Consider the following 15,922-nt stretch of genomic DNA (forward strand, 5'->3'; position numbering starts at 1 on the left):
CTGCACGGGTGACTGATGTCATTACCAACTCGTCTGATTTATCTACTCACAGTTTGTGTTTGGTTACGTATGACTTGTGCTCAAGCACAATTTAGGATGCATCAAATAACAAGCACTCTGTTTTCTAAGCATCAAAGGCTGACATAATAATGAATTTATCTAAAACTATATGATAATTAAATTTAAAAATATGATAATTAAATTAATGCAAGCACCAGACTGCAGTTAGGAGAATGAAGCGTAAGAATCATCCAAGTGCAGAGCTCGGGCTGAGCATGAGGAGGTGCCCCGGCAGCTGTGCACGGGTCCCTCAGTGACAGAACTGGGGCCAGAGCAACACCACACACAGACACACACACACACATACCATAGACAGCCCACACACACACACCACACACAGGCACACACACACATACATACCATAGACAGCCCACACGCACATACCACACACACACACACAGGCACACACATACCATAGACAACCCGCACGCACATACCACACACACACACACACCCCATAGACAGCCCGCACGCACACACCACACACACCCCATAGACAGCCCACACGCACACACACGCACACACCACACACACCCCATAGACAGCCCACACGCACACACACATCACACACACACACACACCCCATAGACAGCCCGCACGCACACACCACACACACACACACACACCATAGACAGCCCACACGCACATACCACACACACACACACCCCATAGACAGCCCACACGCCCACAATCACACACACACACATACCATAGACAACCCGCATGCACACACACATCACACACACACACCCCATAGACAACCTGCACGCACACACCACACACAGGCACACAGACGCCATAGACAACCCGCACGCACACACACCACACACACACATACCATAGACAGCACACATGCACACACACATCACACACACACGTACCATAGACAACTTGCACGCACACACACATCACGCACACACACACATGTACCATAGACAGCCCACATGCACACACACATCACACACACACACTGCATAGACAACCCGCACGCACACACCACACCCAGACACACACACACATACCATAGACAGCCCACACGCACACACACATCACACACACACACCCCCATAGACAACCCGCACGCACACACCACACACAGGCACACAGACGCCATAGACAACCCGCACGCACACACACCACACACACACACATACCATAGACAACCCACACGCACACACACACACACACACATACCATAGACAGCCCACATGCACACACACATCACACACACATACCCCATAGACAACCCCCCACACACACACCCCATAGATAACCCGCACGCACACACCACACACAGGCACACAGGCACCACAGACAACCCACACGCACACACCACACACACATGCATCCCATAGACAACCCACACGCACACACCACGCACACACACGCACCCCATCGACAACCCACACGCACACGCACACACACACACACCATACACAGCCCACATGCACACACCACACTCACGCACACACACCACACACACACACACACACACCAGAGACACACACACTCACATTTACAGAGAGATAATTTTTCACAAATGCATTTCAGCATATAAAAACTCATGCTTTCAAATTTAAATTTTTAAAACTGATCTGCTAAATTTAGGGGACTCCATTTTGACAACTGGATTTTCCAGGTTTGATTTAATTTAAAACATTGTAAAGGACTTTTATTAAAGACTACATTAAAAAAGTTCTTCCTCAATAATAAAACAAGCACAGAAAGTATATACGAAAAGACATACTTTCCACTTTCGCAGCCTAAAATAAACTTGTCTTCACGGGTACAATTACACGCTGGCATTTCTGAAATTACCCGGCGTTGGCTAAGAGGTGCTGGCTCAGCGCGGCGCTCGTGAGCACGCGGACACGGCGGAGGCTGAACCGCCGCGCGCCGGCGAGTGACACTCACCTGGCCGCTCCCTCCCTGCCCTCCTGGGAAACACCCACGGGAAGGCGCTGAACACACTGCCCACTGCCACGAGCTCATCTCCTCCACCCTCTGCACAGGGAGTGTTGTCCCGGCGACACTCCCATCCAGTCGCCAATAATTCACGAGCAGACATCTGCTGTGCCACACGCGGTGTTGGGTCATCCTTCGAACGTACATCCGGATGTGAACGTGGCGACTATTTCACGTGGAACAGATCCATCAGGAGCGCAGGTCCTTCCCACATTACACAACCCACTTAATGACACAACCCACGTCTGCTAGTTTCGTGTCCCACCCTTGGGGACAGGCGGAGACCTCAGTCTCCCTAGGCCCGCCAGCTGCGAGATCGCGTAACAAGATAATGCAGAATTACAGATGGGGGGAGGAGGTGGGGAGCGTTATATAGCGACATGAGAAATCAGGAAGGGAAGCGTTATGAGTCCAGCTAAAAACAGGATGAAAAACAAGTGCCACTCCTCGGAGAACCAGGGTCCTTCTCTCATGGAACCAGCCGGCTCCGTCAGCACCGCCAGGCCCCCGTGCGCGATCGGGCGGGGGAGAGGAACACGTTGCCAGCCCGGGGAGTGAGGGAGACGCACGCCGCTGCCGCGCACGTTCTCCCGTTTCTACAATTTCACACGAGGAGCTATATATCAGTTATATCCGACAACCTGCATTAAAGAAGCACGTACATTTAACGACTTAATGCTCCAAAAGTCTGTTTACAGTTAGCTGCTTGCAAACTGAGTCATCGTTTCTGATAAAAACTGAGTTGGTAAATAAATGACTCCCAAACCCAATCAAACCTATGATACGGGTGAGAGGATGGAGAACAGGTCTTGCCAGGGTCTGAGTTGGCCGGGTGGGGTCTCGGCCGAAGCCTGACCCCTCCCTGCCCCGAGCCAGAGCCTGTGCTCGCAGCCCTGCCCAGCCTCAGCGGACCCCAACAGGGACACCTCAGCCTGGTCCCCCGAGCAGCAAGGACATGGGGACTCAGGTCCTGTTGGGAACTGGAGTGGAGGGACGCGGGTGGAAGAGGGCCCCGCGCAGGTGCGGCGTTCCCAGGCGAGCGCACCCACTGCGGCTCTATGCCTTGAGGCGACATCAACATCTGTTTAATACAGGCTGTGGAGGGACTGGCTTGTTTGCTAATCACACCTCTGTCTTTAGTAATTACCTTCCCTGCAGGAGACTTGCTACCACCTCTGACTAACGGAGGTGTTAGGGTTCCCAGTTTATCAGATGGAACCACACCCCCTTCCAGACCTTAAAAATCAGAACCGACCTCACAGCTTTCCACATAGAGCATCCACGGGAGACTTTCTCTTCGAGTTTGTCCCAAAAGCAAAAACATCGCTGGCTCAACACATTCGAGAACCTGCTATCAAGTGTAAACGTCACAAAGTTGTTCTCTAAGGTCAGTGAGAAATTCCGCTTCCGGAACAGAACATTCTCAAGACATTCCCACCCGTGGTAAACAGCTGGCCCAGCCGCCGGGACGCAGAGGCTCTGGGCCCTTAACCGCAAACGAGGTTTCTGGAACCCCACTGGGCACTGGTCACCACCACTGCCCACTCCCCCGGCTCATTCTCAAGTCAGCTTAGATCTGTTTTGGGTTTTCCAGAACCGTAATCAGGTTGTGCATTATCCACAGAGTTTTGAAAGACCCCTTTGCCCGGGCACCTTTTCCGTGTTATTTTATTCCTCTTTCTAGGAGTTCAGTGAAGTTTTCTTAGACGCACTAAGCAAACCAGCAGGGCCGACTTCTGAGGGTGCAGCACACCCAGAAGCATCTACCAAGCATGCGCTGCTGTGTGCATGTTACGGAAGCCTGGCCGCGCACTCCGAGGGGGCGTCACGCACACGCCCGCTCTGAGACCGCGCTTCCCAGCTGAGACGAGCACGCGAGCCCTCTCGCACTTGCCGCAGTCGGCAGGACGGGCACCGTCCTTTGCAGCCGTGGCGTTCACAGGTGCGTGTGTGTTTCAGAGCATTTTACACTCTGAACTCAACATTAACTTTTGCACAGAATTGTGTGGCTGTGGGAACCAGCCCAGCTCTTCTCGTGGACAAAAGGCAGCAAACACCTAGGGGGCCGGGAGAGACGAGGGCCGTCACCTGCCGCCTCCGGCAGAGCTGCACGTCCCACGGGGAGCCCCTCCCGACAGGGGGCTGTTCAAATCCAAATTGTGGAAAAACAAGCAACATTAAAACCTCAGTTCTTTGACCCCCACACCCTAAGAACTTTCCAGATGTCGTCCAGGTGCTCCCCCGTGTCCGTGTGTCAGACCAGACTGGTCAGTGTCTCTGGTGCCTACTTCCCAGTCCCCTAAGCTTTCAAACATGTATCATACGACTAACTCAGGAATTACCTAAGTTCTCAAAAAACCTGTTTATGTGACTTGCCTAAAAATGGAAATGACATTAATAAGTGAACAGACCCAACAACAGCAGCCAAGTCAGAAAGGTACAGCGTCCCCGTGGACCTGGCGTGCAGAGGCCTGAGAGCCGTGTCACAGGTCCGCGGCCAGAGTCTGGGGACTGCATGGAAGTGACTTTCTGAGCAATTCTGCTGCCCTCTCTGTGAAACGTCCTGGTGTTTCCACACGCAGTCGCAGGGGGAAGCGTGGGGGGGGGGGAACAGCAGTGCTGGATGCGGAGCTTTGAGGGGTCTCTCGGAGGGTGGGGGGACGGCTTCCTCCCCTCTGCACGCCTGGCCTGTCTGGGCGGGAGGACGCTGGGTGGCCGGGGTACATCCTTCTGCAGGCATTCCCTCCACGTCAGCGCCGGGATGCGCTGGCACCCGTGGGCCGAGGACGTGTCCGTCAGCTAAACAGACGAGGTTCACGCCCTCGCTGGACCTCGCTTCCGTGCGGAGCGGGGAGAGCCTGCGAAGAGCAGTGGTGACCGGTGATGGTCTGAAACACAATCATTTCTCATTCCTGAGGATGCTATGACAAGCAAAGAACTTACTAGAAAAGTTAAACAACCTAACAACATCCTACACTGAGGCCAAAACGTTGCAGGATTTATGATTCCGTAAAGGAACGGCCATGAGACAATCACTCATCGTGCGAAAAAGTCGGAGACGCCTCCCAGCTGGGCTGTCGGGAGTTTTACAGGAAACATATTTTCCCGTCAAAGCGCAAGATTCTGTTTACGAGCTGACGGCGGCAGCTGGGTCGCTTCGATGCCTTTGTGTGTATTGGCGAACGGACCGTCTCATTTCTCAGAATTTCATTTTAATAATACCCATCCGGAGAGTCTCTCGAGACAGAGCGGGGTCTTAGTGATAATTAAACATGGGAGCGGATCGCCCTGCGGCGCGACCAGCCCTGGAGAGGCAGGACGTGTGCTCGCCGCTCTGGCTGCCGCACACCTGGCTTCGGGCCACGGCTTACACGAAAGCGATCGGTTTGATGTGAAACGCCAAGCAGACTAATAAGTTCTTTTTTAAGTATTAAACATTCATCTATGTTTGTCTCAATCCTCGGGAAACTGGGGAGGACACCCGGGCCTTTCCCCTCTCACGTGGCGGCTGCTCTCGAGGGTGAGGGCGCCGTCCCGGCAGCCCCGGAAACCCGCTGCATGTGACCCTTCCGCATCCCAGCGCTGCTCTGAGCGGAGCCCCACGGTTCTGTTGGTCCCTCCCTTAGGCTGCGAGCTATTTCGAGGACAGTATCGGGGCTTATTTTCCTTTTAAAATAATCACTGCAAGAGGAACATCAGTAACAGTGACAGCAAACGGCACACACCACTTGCTGCGCGCACGGGAGCTCATCCGTGTGTCAGGACGGCAGCATCTCCGCTGTGACTGGAGCGCGGAGAAGTGGCGCGACCTGCCCGCGGCCCTAGCTAGCTGGCGGCGAGGCCAGAATTCTCGGCTGCAGAGCACAGCACGAGTCCTACAGAGCAGGCAGTTAATAAGAAGACTTTTAAACGTGCGCGCGGAGGCACGAACGGACAGAGGAAGGAACAGACAGTTAAAACATGTTTCTCAGTCCTGAACAGCCGATTCACATCTGAACTGTGAAAGAACTCGGTCCACTCGTGCATTTGAAACAGCACGTCCCTTCGTCAGAGAAAATTCAGGGCAACACAACTCGACAGACTCTGTGTGACACTGTGTAGGGTCTACAGCCTGTGCCGAGGTCCCAGGTCTGGCCCAGAAGCTGCCGTAGGCCCGGGGGGCGGAGTTTGGGGTGCTGCCAGGGCAGGGGGCTGGATACGCCGCGGCAAACGCGGATGGTCCCTCCTGCACCTGTGTTCTCATGCATCGGGGCCCTGACGCTGCCCACTGGCCCGGCAGTGAGCCCGAGGCCACCTCTATCCCTAGTGTCCTCCTCCTCATCTTCATCAATACCGACTCGTCTGCCCAGGGGAGGCTGCGCAGAGAGTCTGGGTGAACAAAGCTGGGGATCGGCAAGTGTTCTCCTTACTTCATTAGGGCGCGTTTGTATATCAGGCAACGGACTAGACGCACAGACGGAGCCACGAAAGGTTCTTGGGACGCTCTGCCTGGCGGGACAGCCGTGGCGGCTTTGGCGCTGTGCCGCCCGGTCCTGCGGTCCCAGCCGCGGGTGGCCCCCAAGATAAATCCCCCAGTGTGAAGACACAGTGTGAGGAAAAGGACTGTAAACTGCGTCATCGGTAATTTTTATGCGGACCCTACGCTGACATGACATTTGGTTTGTTAAGTTAAAGAAAATATGTGACATTAAAATTAACTTCACCTGTCTCTTTTTGATTTTTTACGTGGCCACTAGAAGCTGCAGACTTCCAGGTGCGCCCGCACTAATGTTCCTGCCGCACCTGCCAGCTTCTCCTTCCGTCCCCGCCTGGCGTGGGCAGGTCCCCTTCAGCCGGGGGCCTCGGTGCCGGAGGATGGAGACGGCCACCGTTCGGGTCCCCAGCATGGAGACGGGCCGAACACAGCAGCGCGAGTCACAAGCGGAGACGCCGCCACGGGTGCTGCCGCCGCTCGGCGCCTGCGGTGGGAGGCAGGAAGGAGTACCTGACACAGGAAGCGCCCGTCTGAGCTGAGAGAAGAGAAACACACTCTGTGGTCTCTGATAGGTGTGGCTGTTGGTGGGGGGTCTGTGCCCGGAGCGACGGCAGTGTCTTTCTTAGGGTGGGGCGTCAGACGCTGGCGGCAAATACCAGTCCCAGGGCTGGAGAAAGTTCCTTCCCTCACCTCTCCCCTTGCCCGACCGCTGCTGGGACTTAGCAAGCCACACAGTCCACGCCGTGGCCTGAACCACGTTCTCCAAAATTCACGTATGGAAGTCCTGACCCCTACGACCTCAGAATGTGCCTGTGTTTGAAGAGGAAAGGACATTAAAATGAGGCCAGCAGGGTGGGACTCGGCCCACGTGACTGGGGTCTGTACAGGAAGCAGAGACGAGGACACACACAGGGGGAGACGACCACGCGAGGACGCAGGGACGAGGTGGCCGTCTGCAAGCCCAGGAGAGGCCGCTGAGGAACCAGCCCCGACGGCACCGTGATCTTGGATTGCCAGTCTCCAAGCTGGAGAGACGCGTTTCTGTGGCTGTGCCGCCCAGTCTGTGTGTCTTGTTGTGGCGGCCCCAGGAGACTGTTCTAGTACAACACACGGTGCGGATAATGTCCGCAGGGCGCCTGGCGCTTAGGCTGCCACCATTGGCGCCGCCTTTGGTACAGGCTTAGCTGTCACCGAAAAGGTCCAGGGAGCAAACTCACAGGTCAGAAGCCGAGGGGCCTGGGAGGGGAGCTCTGAGACTAGTGGCCTCCGTGGCACTATTGCGACCACGTGCCGGTCCTCCCAGGGCCGCGGCCCGGCACCTTCCCTGACACTGACCACAGGCCATGGGTTCCTCCAGCGGCAGCTCGGCCGCACGTCTGACTGCATCCAGACCTCCAGGACCGTCAGGCAGGCACCAGGCCCCCGCGGCCGGGGCTGCTCTGAGCTCGCGGCTGATCTCTCCCTCCCCAGGGCAGCAGCGACCACTCCCACCCCCAGCTCTGCCAAAGGACTGCCGCGAAAGCGGAGATCAAATACAAACGGCAGGCTGCGGAAAAGCTGGGGAACGGCTGAGGGTCATTCGGAACCCAAAACTTCACTGGGACTAAAAATAAAAAAGGGAATCAAAAGCGAAACAGGGATTTCTTCATTTCTGAGCGTGGGGGTGAGTCACTGAGACCGCTCCTGCCCCGGGAAGTTACTAGTCACCGAGGGGCGTGAATCACGGCCAGGACAGGCCCCGGCTCCCCTGCTGGTGGGTCTTGCCCTGGGCCCAGCGCAGCTCTTGGACATGGCGCCAGGACTGCGGCTCCCACCACATCGTCACCAGGACAAGCGGCCAACGGTGCGACTTCAGCAAAGCGAGTCCTTTGTCTTCTCATCGCGCGGAGAAATTCCAGTTACCCCTGGTCAGCTGCTCTTCCCCTCACGTCTGACGTGTCTAACTCGGGATTTCAAGGAGCTGAGTCACTGGGGGAAAACCTGCCCACCAGACTGGAGGGTCTTGGAGGGTGGGGACGGTCTCCCATCTCCTTCCCCCGCACCCACGAGTGCAGAGCGTGCCAGGAAGCTCAGTTCTTACGTGCAAGTGGAGTTAGCAAACAGGGTGTGCTTTATTTACTCTTCCGAACATTCAGAGTCAGCCGTGCCAGGATGTCCAAGGCCCTAGCGCGAGTGAGGAGGGGGAGGGAGGTCCTCTGGACGTGCAGGGGGCAGCCAGAGGACAAACTGATCAGTGCGTCGGCGTCAGATCACGGCTGCAAGGTCTCTGCAGGCCGCGGGGAGGGGCTCAGGAGGGAGGCAGACAGGGGCGGGAGGATGTGGCTTAGGGCTCGAGGGAGCTGCCCTCCCCGTGCACGGTGCACGGATCAGCAAGCAGCACCCGAAACAGACACAGCCCCTCCTCGCACCATCTCGTAAGGGAACAAAATGCCTCCCGGTTTATACACACCAATACTCGAGTGGTCTCCAGTGGGGTGGGAGCTCTCGTGGCATCTTCCTCCTGTGGTGCAAGTTCAAATGCTCACCTAGGCCGTGGAGCGTCACGGAACACAGACTTTGAAGGGCATCAAATGGTTTCTATCAAGGTTTTTTTTTTTTTTTAAAAAGCTCTTACTAGTGGAAGCTACCTACAAAAACCATAGTTTTTAAATTCCCAGTTTTTGATGTTTTCACTTGATCGGAACTTTAAAAATTAGATTTCAGAAAATGAAAGCATAAGTATAGGCTTATGCTCGACAATCTTTCCCTGGCAGAATGAGACAAATTAAAAATATATTTCTGTGCTTTACAACGTCAAACAATAGGCAAAAGACTGTAGCCACAGAGGTTTTTAGAAACTGGAGCTGCAAATCAGTCATTCTAAGACTTAAAATACCGCACAGTGTTAACGGTCTAGAGAACGCTGAGAAGCGCTGTTTTTTCCACTCTTACTTTTAGCTGAGACTGTATCCTCCTGCTGCAGACGCTGGTGTTTCTGCTAATTGTAACAGCTGAATTATCAGTGATACTGTGTCAGTATCGGCAGAATCGAATGAGTCGCCCCCCATCCAGTATTTACTAAGACCATTTACATATTTAGAAAATTGATCCTTCTAAATCATTAGGCAAGAAACGAGATAATGCTGTAGATGACACTTTCCGTGACTTTCATTAAGACGAGATACACGAGGATGGCAGGCAATCACTCACGCGCTTTGCATGTGACTCGAAAGCAAGTCACGGAAAATTACCTGTTTGGCTGATACAGAAATTGAGTCCACGTACACCTCAGAGGACCCGTTACTGTAAAGTTTGCTATTATTAAATAAAAACACTCCCACAGACCATAGGAGATCTTGAGGCCACAATTCAATTCAATTCGATTCAGTGGACGTTTTAAAAGCCCTTCCGCGTGGAGGTCGCGGGCCTCCACCCTCGGCACGGCGTGTTCTGGTGCCCTGCCGTTCCGTCCCAAGTTGTGGCATAATCTTACGTCCAGTTAAACAAACAAAGAGATCGAACAATCCCCCCTCCCCAAATTGGGGGAGGTTCAGAGTTTTGTGCACAACATCAGGCTCATGTCAGTTGTGGTCCCTGTGAACATCACCTGCCGTGGGGGTCTCAGTCACAAAATGTGGGGACCTCAGTCCAGAGACAGCACAGGGGCGTGGAACAATGCAGAGAGTCACAATGAGAGCGGGAAGCAGATGCCCATAAATAAGCCGGAAAACGGCTAGTGCTGCGCTAGGGTCACAAAGATCGCTTCTGACTAGCTGGAAAGGTTTGGGTGGTTTATAATTCGCGGTTTTCCTGCTCGCTCGTTCGTATTTTCCAAACGTTCTACAGGACGGTCAGGAAAGGGCCGTGGGGGGAGGTGCCACGGGAAGGGCCGAGTCCGGCAGGGCTGGGGTCCTGGCTACAGACGGCCCTGGAAGTGTCTAGGGCAGGGGGGTAGCGACCGAGCCGTCTTAGAAGAAACCCAGGCAGCACGAGCACAGGACTCCCGGGAGCGGGTGACCCGGAAGCTGGGCTTTTGGACGGGACACCTTTGCAAACCATCACCGTCGGCACCTGGGCCCGGATCTCTGAGGTGGGCCAGGACCCTGGTGGGAGTGGAGACTCTGGGAGATGCAGAGGTGCGGTCGGGGCTGGGCGAGACCCCAGAAGGAGGGAAAACAGGCGCGAGGGCCGAGTGGCCGAACGGCGGAGAAGGCCGTCCCTGGTTCAGGAGAGGACTGAGCAGGCGGCTCAAGGGTCTCCCGTCCCTTCACCAGGGCTCTGGGCGGAGTGGACAGAGTGCGATTTGGGAATACCCTCGTTTAAAAGATAGAAACCGTCGAAAGAACAAAAGCGTTTCTTCACGAGAGCAGAAGAGTTTTATGATCTCTTTTCTCTCTGAGACTCTCCCGATGCACTCGGGATCACACCCCATGGGCAGGGAGCAAAGGCCTCGTCTTCCTTCTGATTTCTCCCTTTCTCCTTCCCTGTCTCCGTCCTTTCCTCCCTCCCTGCTTCCTTTATCTCCTCGCAAGGTCAGGACCTATCCGGAGACAGGCAGTCTTCCTGAGCAAATTATGAATGATAATTAATCACAGCAACGGGGCTCAGCTCCCACCCGCGGACAGCGCGCAGTGCGGTGGCGGACCCAGCGCCTCTAGCCGACCTGCGCCCAGGGGCTGGCGTGTAACGACAAGAACGTCGCGCGCTTCCAGCCGCAGCTGGCGGCTTACCGTGCCGGCCTTCTCCGCGTGCGGCTCGCGCTTCCCCACGTGGTTCCCCATCCCGAACTGTTACGACGAGCTCTTCAGACGCTGAAAGAAAAAGAGAGAGAAGGCATAAGCCTTTAAGCTGTACTTGAAGAATTTTCCACGTTATTTTCCAATCAGAATGACAACCCTGTGAGACAGATAAAGACTATTTTTGAGAAGAGAAAACCAAAGCCCTGAAAACTCAAGAGACATGTCCAAGGCATCCTTTCAGCAAATGCCAGGCTTCTGGTCCCGTGCAAAGAGCTAGAAAGTAGAACAGCACCCATCCCCAGATTCTGCTCAGTAACAAACACGCTTCGGCTTGTTTCCTCACCTATAAAAAAATGTCGACCCATCACGAGAAATCTCAAAGGTTTGTGCACACACACAGACGCTCAGAGAGTCACATCTCACATTCAGGTGCAATGGAACGAGATGGGCTGAGACGCCAGGAAAGTGCTCAACACTCGTCTAAAAATAAAAGGTAACAAGTAGTCACTGTGCTTGCTGCTTTAAGAAACAGTAAAGTCAGATCGAGGACTGCTGGTCGGACCAGCATCCGAAGAATCTGCAGTTTGCAGGGAAGATCGAGTTGGATTAGAGAAAGCATGTTGCTCTTCCTTTTTATTTTCCAACTCAAACCTTAGCAGCAAATTTATGACTTTTCCCCAAGATATGCACAGAACTAAAGAATTTAAGCCACACCCATTCCAAACAAAGTGCTCATCCATCCACTCCTCCGGACCCGCGCCGACCATGGGCATCCCCAGCTGAGGGTCCCTTGTCCCGTCAGCTCAGACCTGGTCGCAGGTGGCCCGGGTTTTTAAGGACAACTACATGATGTAATTGTCTTTTTAAAGAAGATGTGGGTCCCCCACTCCCCTGCCGAGCCCAGGCGCAGCTGTCCTTGGAAGATGACAAAATGAATCATCTTCTAAGCATGGGAAGGGAAATCCCCAAAATATTTCATGCGTCTGAAGGCAGCGCCAGTTTGGTTACCCAACGTCACTCTTCAGGAGAGACAGAACTGCCTAACAGCTGAATGCTTCCGCCTCTCCTACTACCAGGCGGCTTTATGGCGACTCATGAAGGACTGGTGTAGGATCCTCCTGCATAGGAACCCCCGTCGCCCCACGGCGGGTCCAGGGGTTGGTGAGGAGAGAAGAAGCCAACATCCACAGCACCGGAGTCACTCCCGGGAGCGAGACCTCCGGGTCCATGTGGGACGCAAACAGCCAACCGCCGGAGGGAAAGCCCCAGCCGCCTTTGGGCCTCAAAAACGGGACCGGGGCGCGTGGAACATTTCCAGTGGGGGCCTCACGCAGAGCGGGCTCGATGGTGCTGCACTTCCGGCAACTCCAGGTGCCCAAAGACAAGGCTCTGGTCAGTGCAAGACGTGGCTCTAGTGATGACAAGAACCCGACCAGCATTAAGGAGTCAGACAAATTCCCCAGTTTTACGGCACGAGAGTGAAAAAAAGCAGTGTGCGGATATGCACGATTTCAAAGACGCAAGACTGCCTTTGCAGATAATTTCAGTGTCCAGTGCGAGTCTATCATCTGCCTTGCCAATTTATTTAAATAGGACAACCGAAAAAACCTTTACAGGGCAATCTTTTCATTGGAAAATGGACTTTGGGGGCACCTATAGTACTTTATGGGATAAGATGAGTTAAAAAAGGGAAAAAGAATTTTTTGTTCTCTGTGAGCCCTTGCGAGATGCTGATCTGACTGCTGGGCATACAGGGGCTGCCGTTCCAAAGTGTGACCTCTCTTTGTTCCACGCAGTGCTGTTTTAACTAAACATTAAGAACTTGCGATGTGTCTATAATTTATAGACTAACAATGCATCAAACACCTGTGGATCCACCTTTCTGTTTAAGAAAAAAGAACTGGTCTATTCAAAACTAACTACAAGCAAAAACGGGTAACTTCTTTAGTTAAAGTTGACAGCTTGGACCTTTAGGGGCATTTCCCAGGCGAGTGGGAACCACCTCCTGTCACCACTGTCCTCCGGCTCCACGCCCTGTGCGTCCTTCCTAACTGCCGTCTGCACCTTTTCCTCCTCCTCCTCCTTCCCTCTCCCCGTGCTGGCACTACGCGAATGCAAATGCAACCTTCCCGCCTCCAGAAAACTAATCTGAGGATTTGTCCCAAATCAGAATAGCCTGGGACATGTAAATATTTTGAGAGTTACTTGTGGACAAAGGAGAACTATATTTGGACCAATGGCCCTGAACACAGCTGAAATCTAACCACAAGAAGCTCAAGCGCTGCTTGGAGGAGGCGACATTTCATCCAGGTTTGTTTGTTCCGATCAAGCATCTACCACACTTCACAGGACACCTGCAATGACTATTTTAATCACTCTTTAGAAAACTCAAGATTACCGGACACAGAATCAATTACGAGAAGTAAAGTCCAGGTCAGACTTTCGAATAAACCTGTTAGATTTTACTAGTTAGTCAGATAAACCTACTTACTTACATTTGACTGACTGCTCAGATGATATAAAGAAAATTTATTTATATGTCTCATTTAGGGTTGGTAAATTCTAGCCTTAAATGCAAAGGTCATATACTGGCAGGAGAAAAAAGACAAGAGGAAGAAAATGACGGTTGGATGGGAAACACTGTCTGCGCACCGGTGCTTGGGCTGCGCACCACGGCGCCGGGGCGAGGGCGGCAGAGCGGATCCGCCGCTCACCTTCGCCCGTGATCGCGAGTGACCGTTGCTCTGCCTCCTTGATTCTGACGCTGCCCCAGTCTGCCTGTGGGAGACAGTCGAGTCACAGAAGGATATGGATGATGGTCTCGGCCCGGAGCTCAGCCCCAGCAGCCGTGTCTGCAGTGTGCTGAAAAGAAGCATCTGTGGACCCAGCAGCTGTGCGTCTGGAGGGATCTTTACTTTATCTCATGTTTGCAATTAATCAAATTGAGAAAGCAAGAGAAAAATTTGATAAATGTGTGGAATGCCCCAGGAAAGCCAGGCTGACTCTGAAGGTCTCCTGGGTAACAGAAGAAGCTTTTTGCAAAATAACAGAAAAGGAGAAGGGGGGAGGGGCGGAGAGCTGGAGCTGGGACGGGGACAGACCTCCAGGTTCCATCTGGATGGCTGCAGACTCCAGACTGGAATTCAAGCCTAGGTCGGATTTGCAGCCGACGGGATTACTGAACACTTCGATAAAGTTTGTGTGATTATCGACACTTTTTGTTACCTAGAGGGTTAGAATCAAGACTATGCAATCAAAATTAGCAATCCAGATGAACTGGGAAGCAATCCGATTTTAACTGGCTTTCATTTTCAATAACGGGCCCCTAAAGCAGCTTAGACTTCTAGGTGTCACCCTGGCGAGCTCTAGGAGGAATCAGGTAAAACATGAGCCTGTCTGCCTGGGCAAATGATGAAACTGAAACGCCAGGGCCAGGGGCCGCGGCACTTTGCTCCTAGGTATTTTAACCAATTACTAGGCATTCATGGGAAGCTCTGACTTTTCAAGGCGCAAATCAGGCGGAGGAGACTGAGGTCTCAACCCAGGTTTCCCTGGGTGACCTTGGGCCCAATTCCACTTCTCTAAGCCTCAGCGTGCTATAAAGTGGAGGTAATCAAAGCTCCCTCCCCGCACTGGGGTCAGAACGAAACACACAGGAGCTGCAGGGATGGTTAGGGGTAGGGGTTAGGGGTAGGGGTGGGGTTAGGGCGTCCGGCGGGGGGCTGTTGGCTTCCACCTTCCTCCCTCGCTCGCGCAGGTGCAGGCGGTGGGCAGCTGCAGCAACACCATCTAGCTCTCCACTACCACACGTTTCCGAGACCCCTGTATAGCCTCCCACGTATGTGTACGTCCACCCCTAAACTGACAAGTCAAGGAAAGAAAAAGAGTTAAAAACACCAGCTGCTTTGAGAAGCCCAGAAGTTACATCACGCAATTGCCCGTAAACAAAGCTCTTCCTTCATCACAGACAACGAAAGCACAGGAAGTAAAGCAACTTCTGCCAGTTCAGGACTGGGGTTCTGGGTTGGGGAGCTGAGAAAAGAGAACAGTGAATAGGACATTCAAGAGACAGCCGTTCCCCAACTTCGGAGAAGCCTTCGAATATTAAAATGCTAAATTGGCTATTTTTGAAATAACTTCAAGTGCAATTTTACAGGCAAGGGGATTATTGTGAAATACCTTGTTTAAACAAATTTATTGTGAGGCAGAGAAGACGTCAATGCAAGTCTTCCTAGGTAGCTGGCTTGGTAGACGTGGTCGCCCAAATCACCTCACTGCCCCTCCCCATAGCTGCCAAAACGTCTCCACTGTCGAGTGTGTGGTTGACGAGCCTTGGGCACAATAGTGCAATATCAAATTTATAATGGTGTAGAATTAATCGTATGCTGTCTACACTTCCCTGGATGTTTGGGTTTACGAGGGAAAAATCTGCATAGTATATTTCTACCCATGTTGTAGGACACAGATCACAGCTGTATCATTTTTACAAACTTAAAATTCTTTTGGCTTTGTTTTTATAACATGCTATCGATTGCGCAACATTGTTTTTGTTGAGCCATGTTCAAGTCAGCGATACTGCAACAAATGTTTCTGTGGAGTAACGGGACTGATTCTACAGTGATTTGCTTCAACCTCACATTTCCATAGACCTTTTAGTTATGTAATTACAGGACTAACCCTGTGAGCTTTATTCCCATTTCACAGT

At 53.0% G+C, this 15,922-nt stretch overlaps 1 protein-coding gene across 2 annotated transcripts in view; it reads right to left on the bottom strand.

Moving 5' to 3' along the window:
• MBP (myelin basic protein) overlaps window positions 1–15,922 on the bottom strand; it is a 115,707-nt gene that overhangs the window by 84,623 nt on the left and 15,162 nt on the right. For both annotated transcript variants that reach the window (XM_012648881.1, XM_012648882.1), the window contains exon 2: window positions 11,209–11,289. In XM_012648881.1, coding sequence (XP_012504335.1) covers window positions 11,209–11,259 — 51 coding nt within the window. In that variant the 5' untranslated portion in view covers window positions 11,260–11,289. The remainder of the gene's footprint in view (window positions 1–11,208; window positions 11,290–15,922) is intronic.

The sequence above is a fragment of the Propithecus coquereli genome, unplaced genomic scaffold (assembly GCF_000956105.1).
Source record: "Propithecus coquereli isolate 6110/MARCELLA unplaced genomic scaffold, Pcoq_1.0 Scaffold296, whole genome shotgun sequence".
Classification (NCBI taxonomy): domain Eukaryota; kingdom Metazoa; phylum Chordata; class Mammalia; order Primates; family Indriidae; genus Propithecus; species Propithecus coquereli.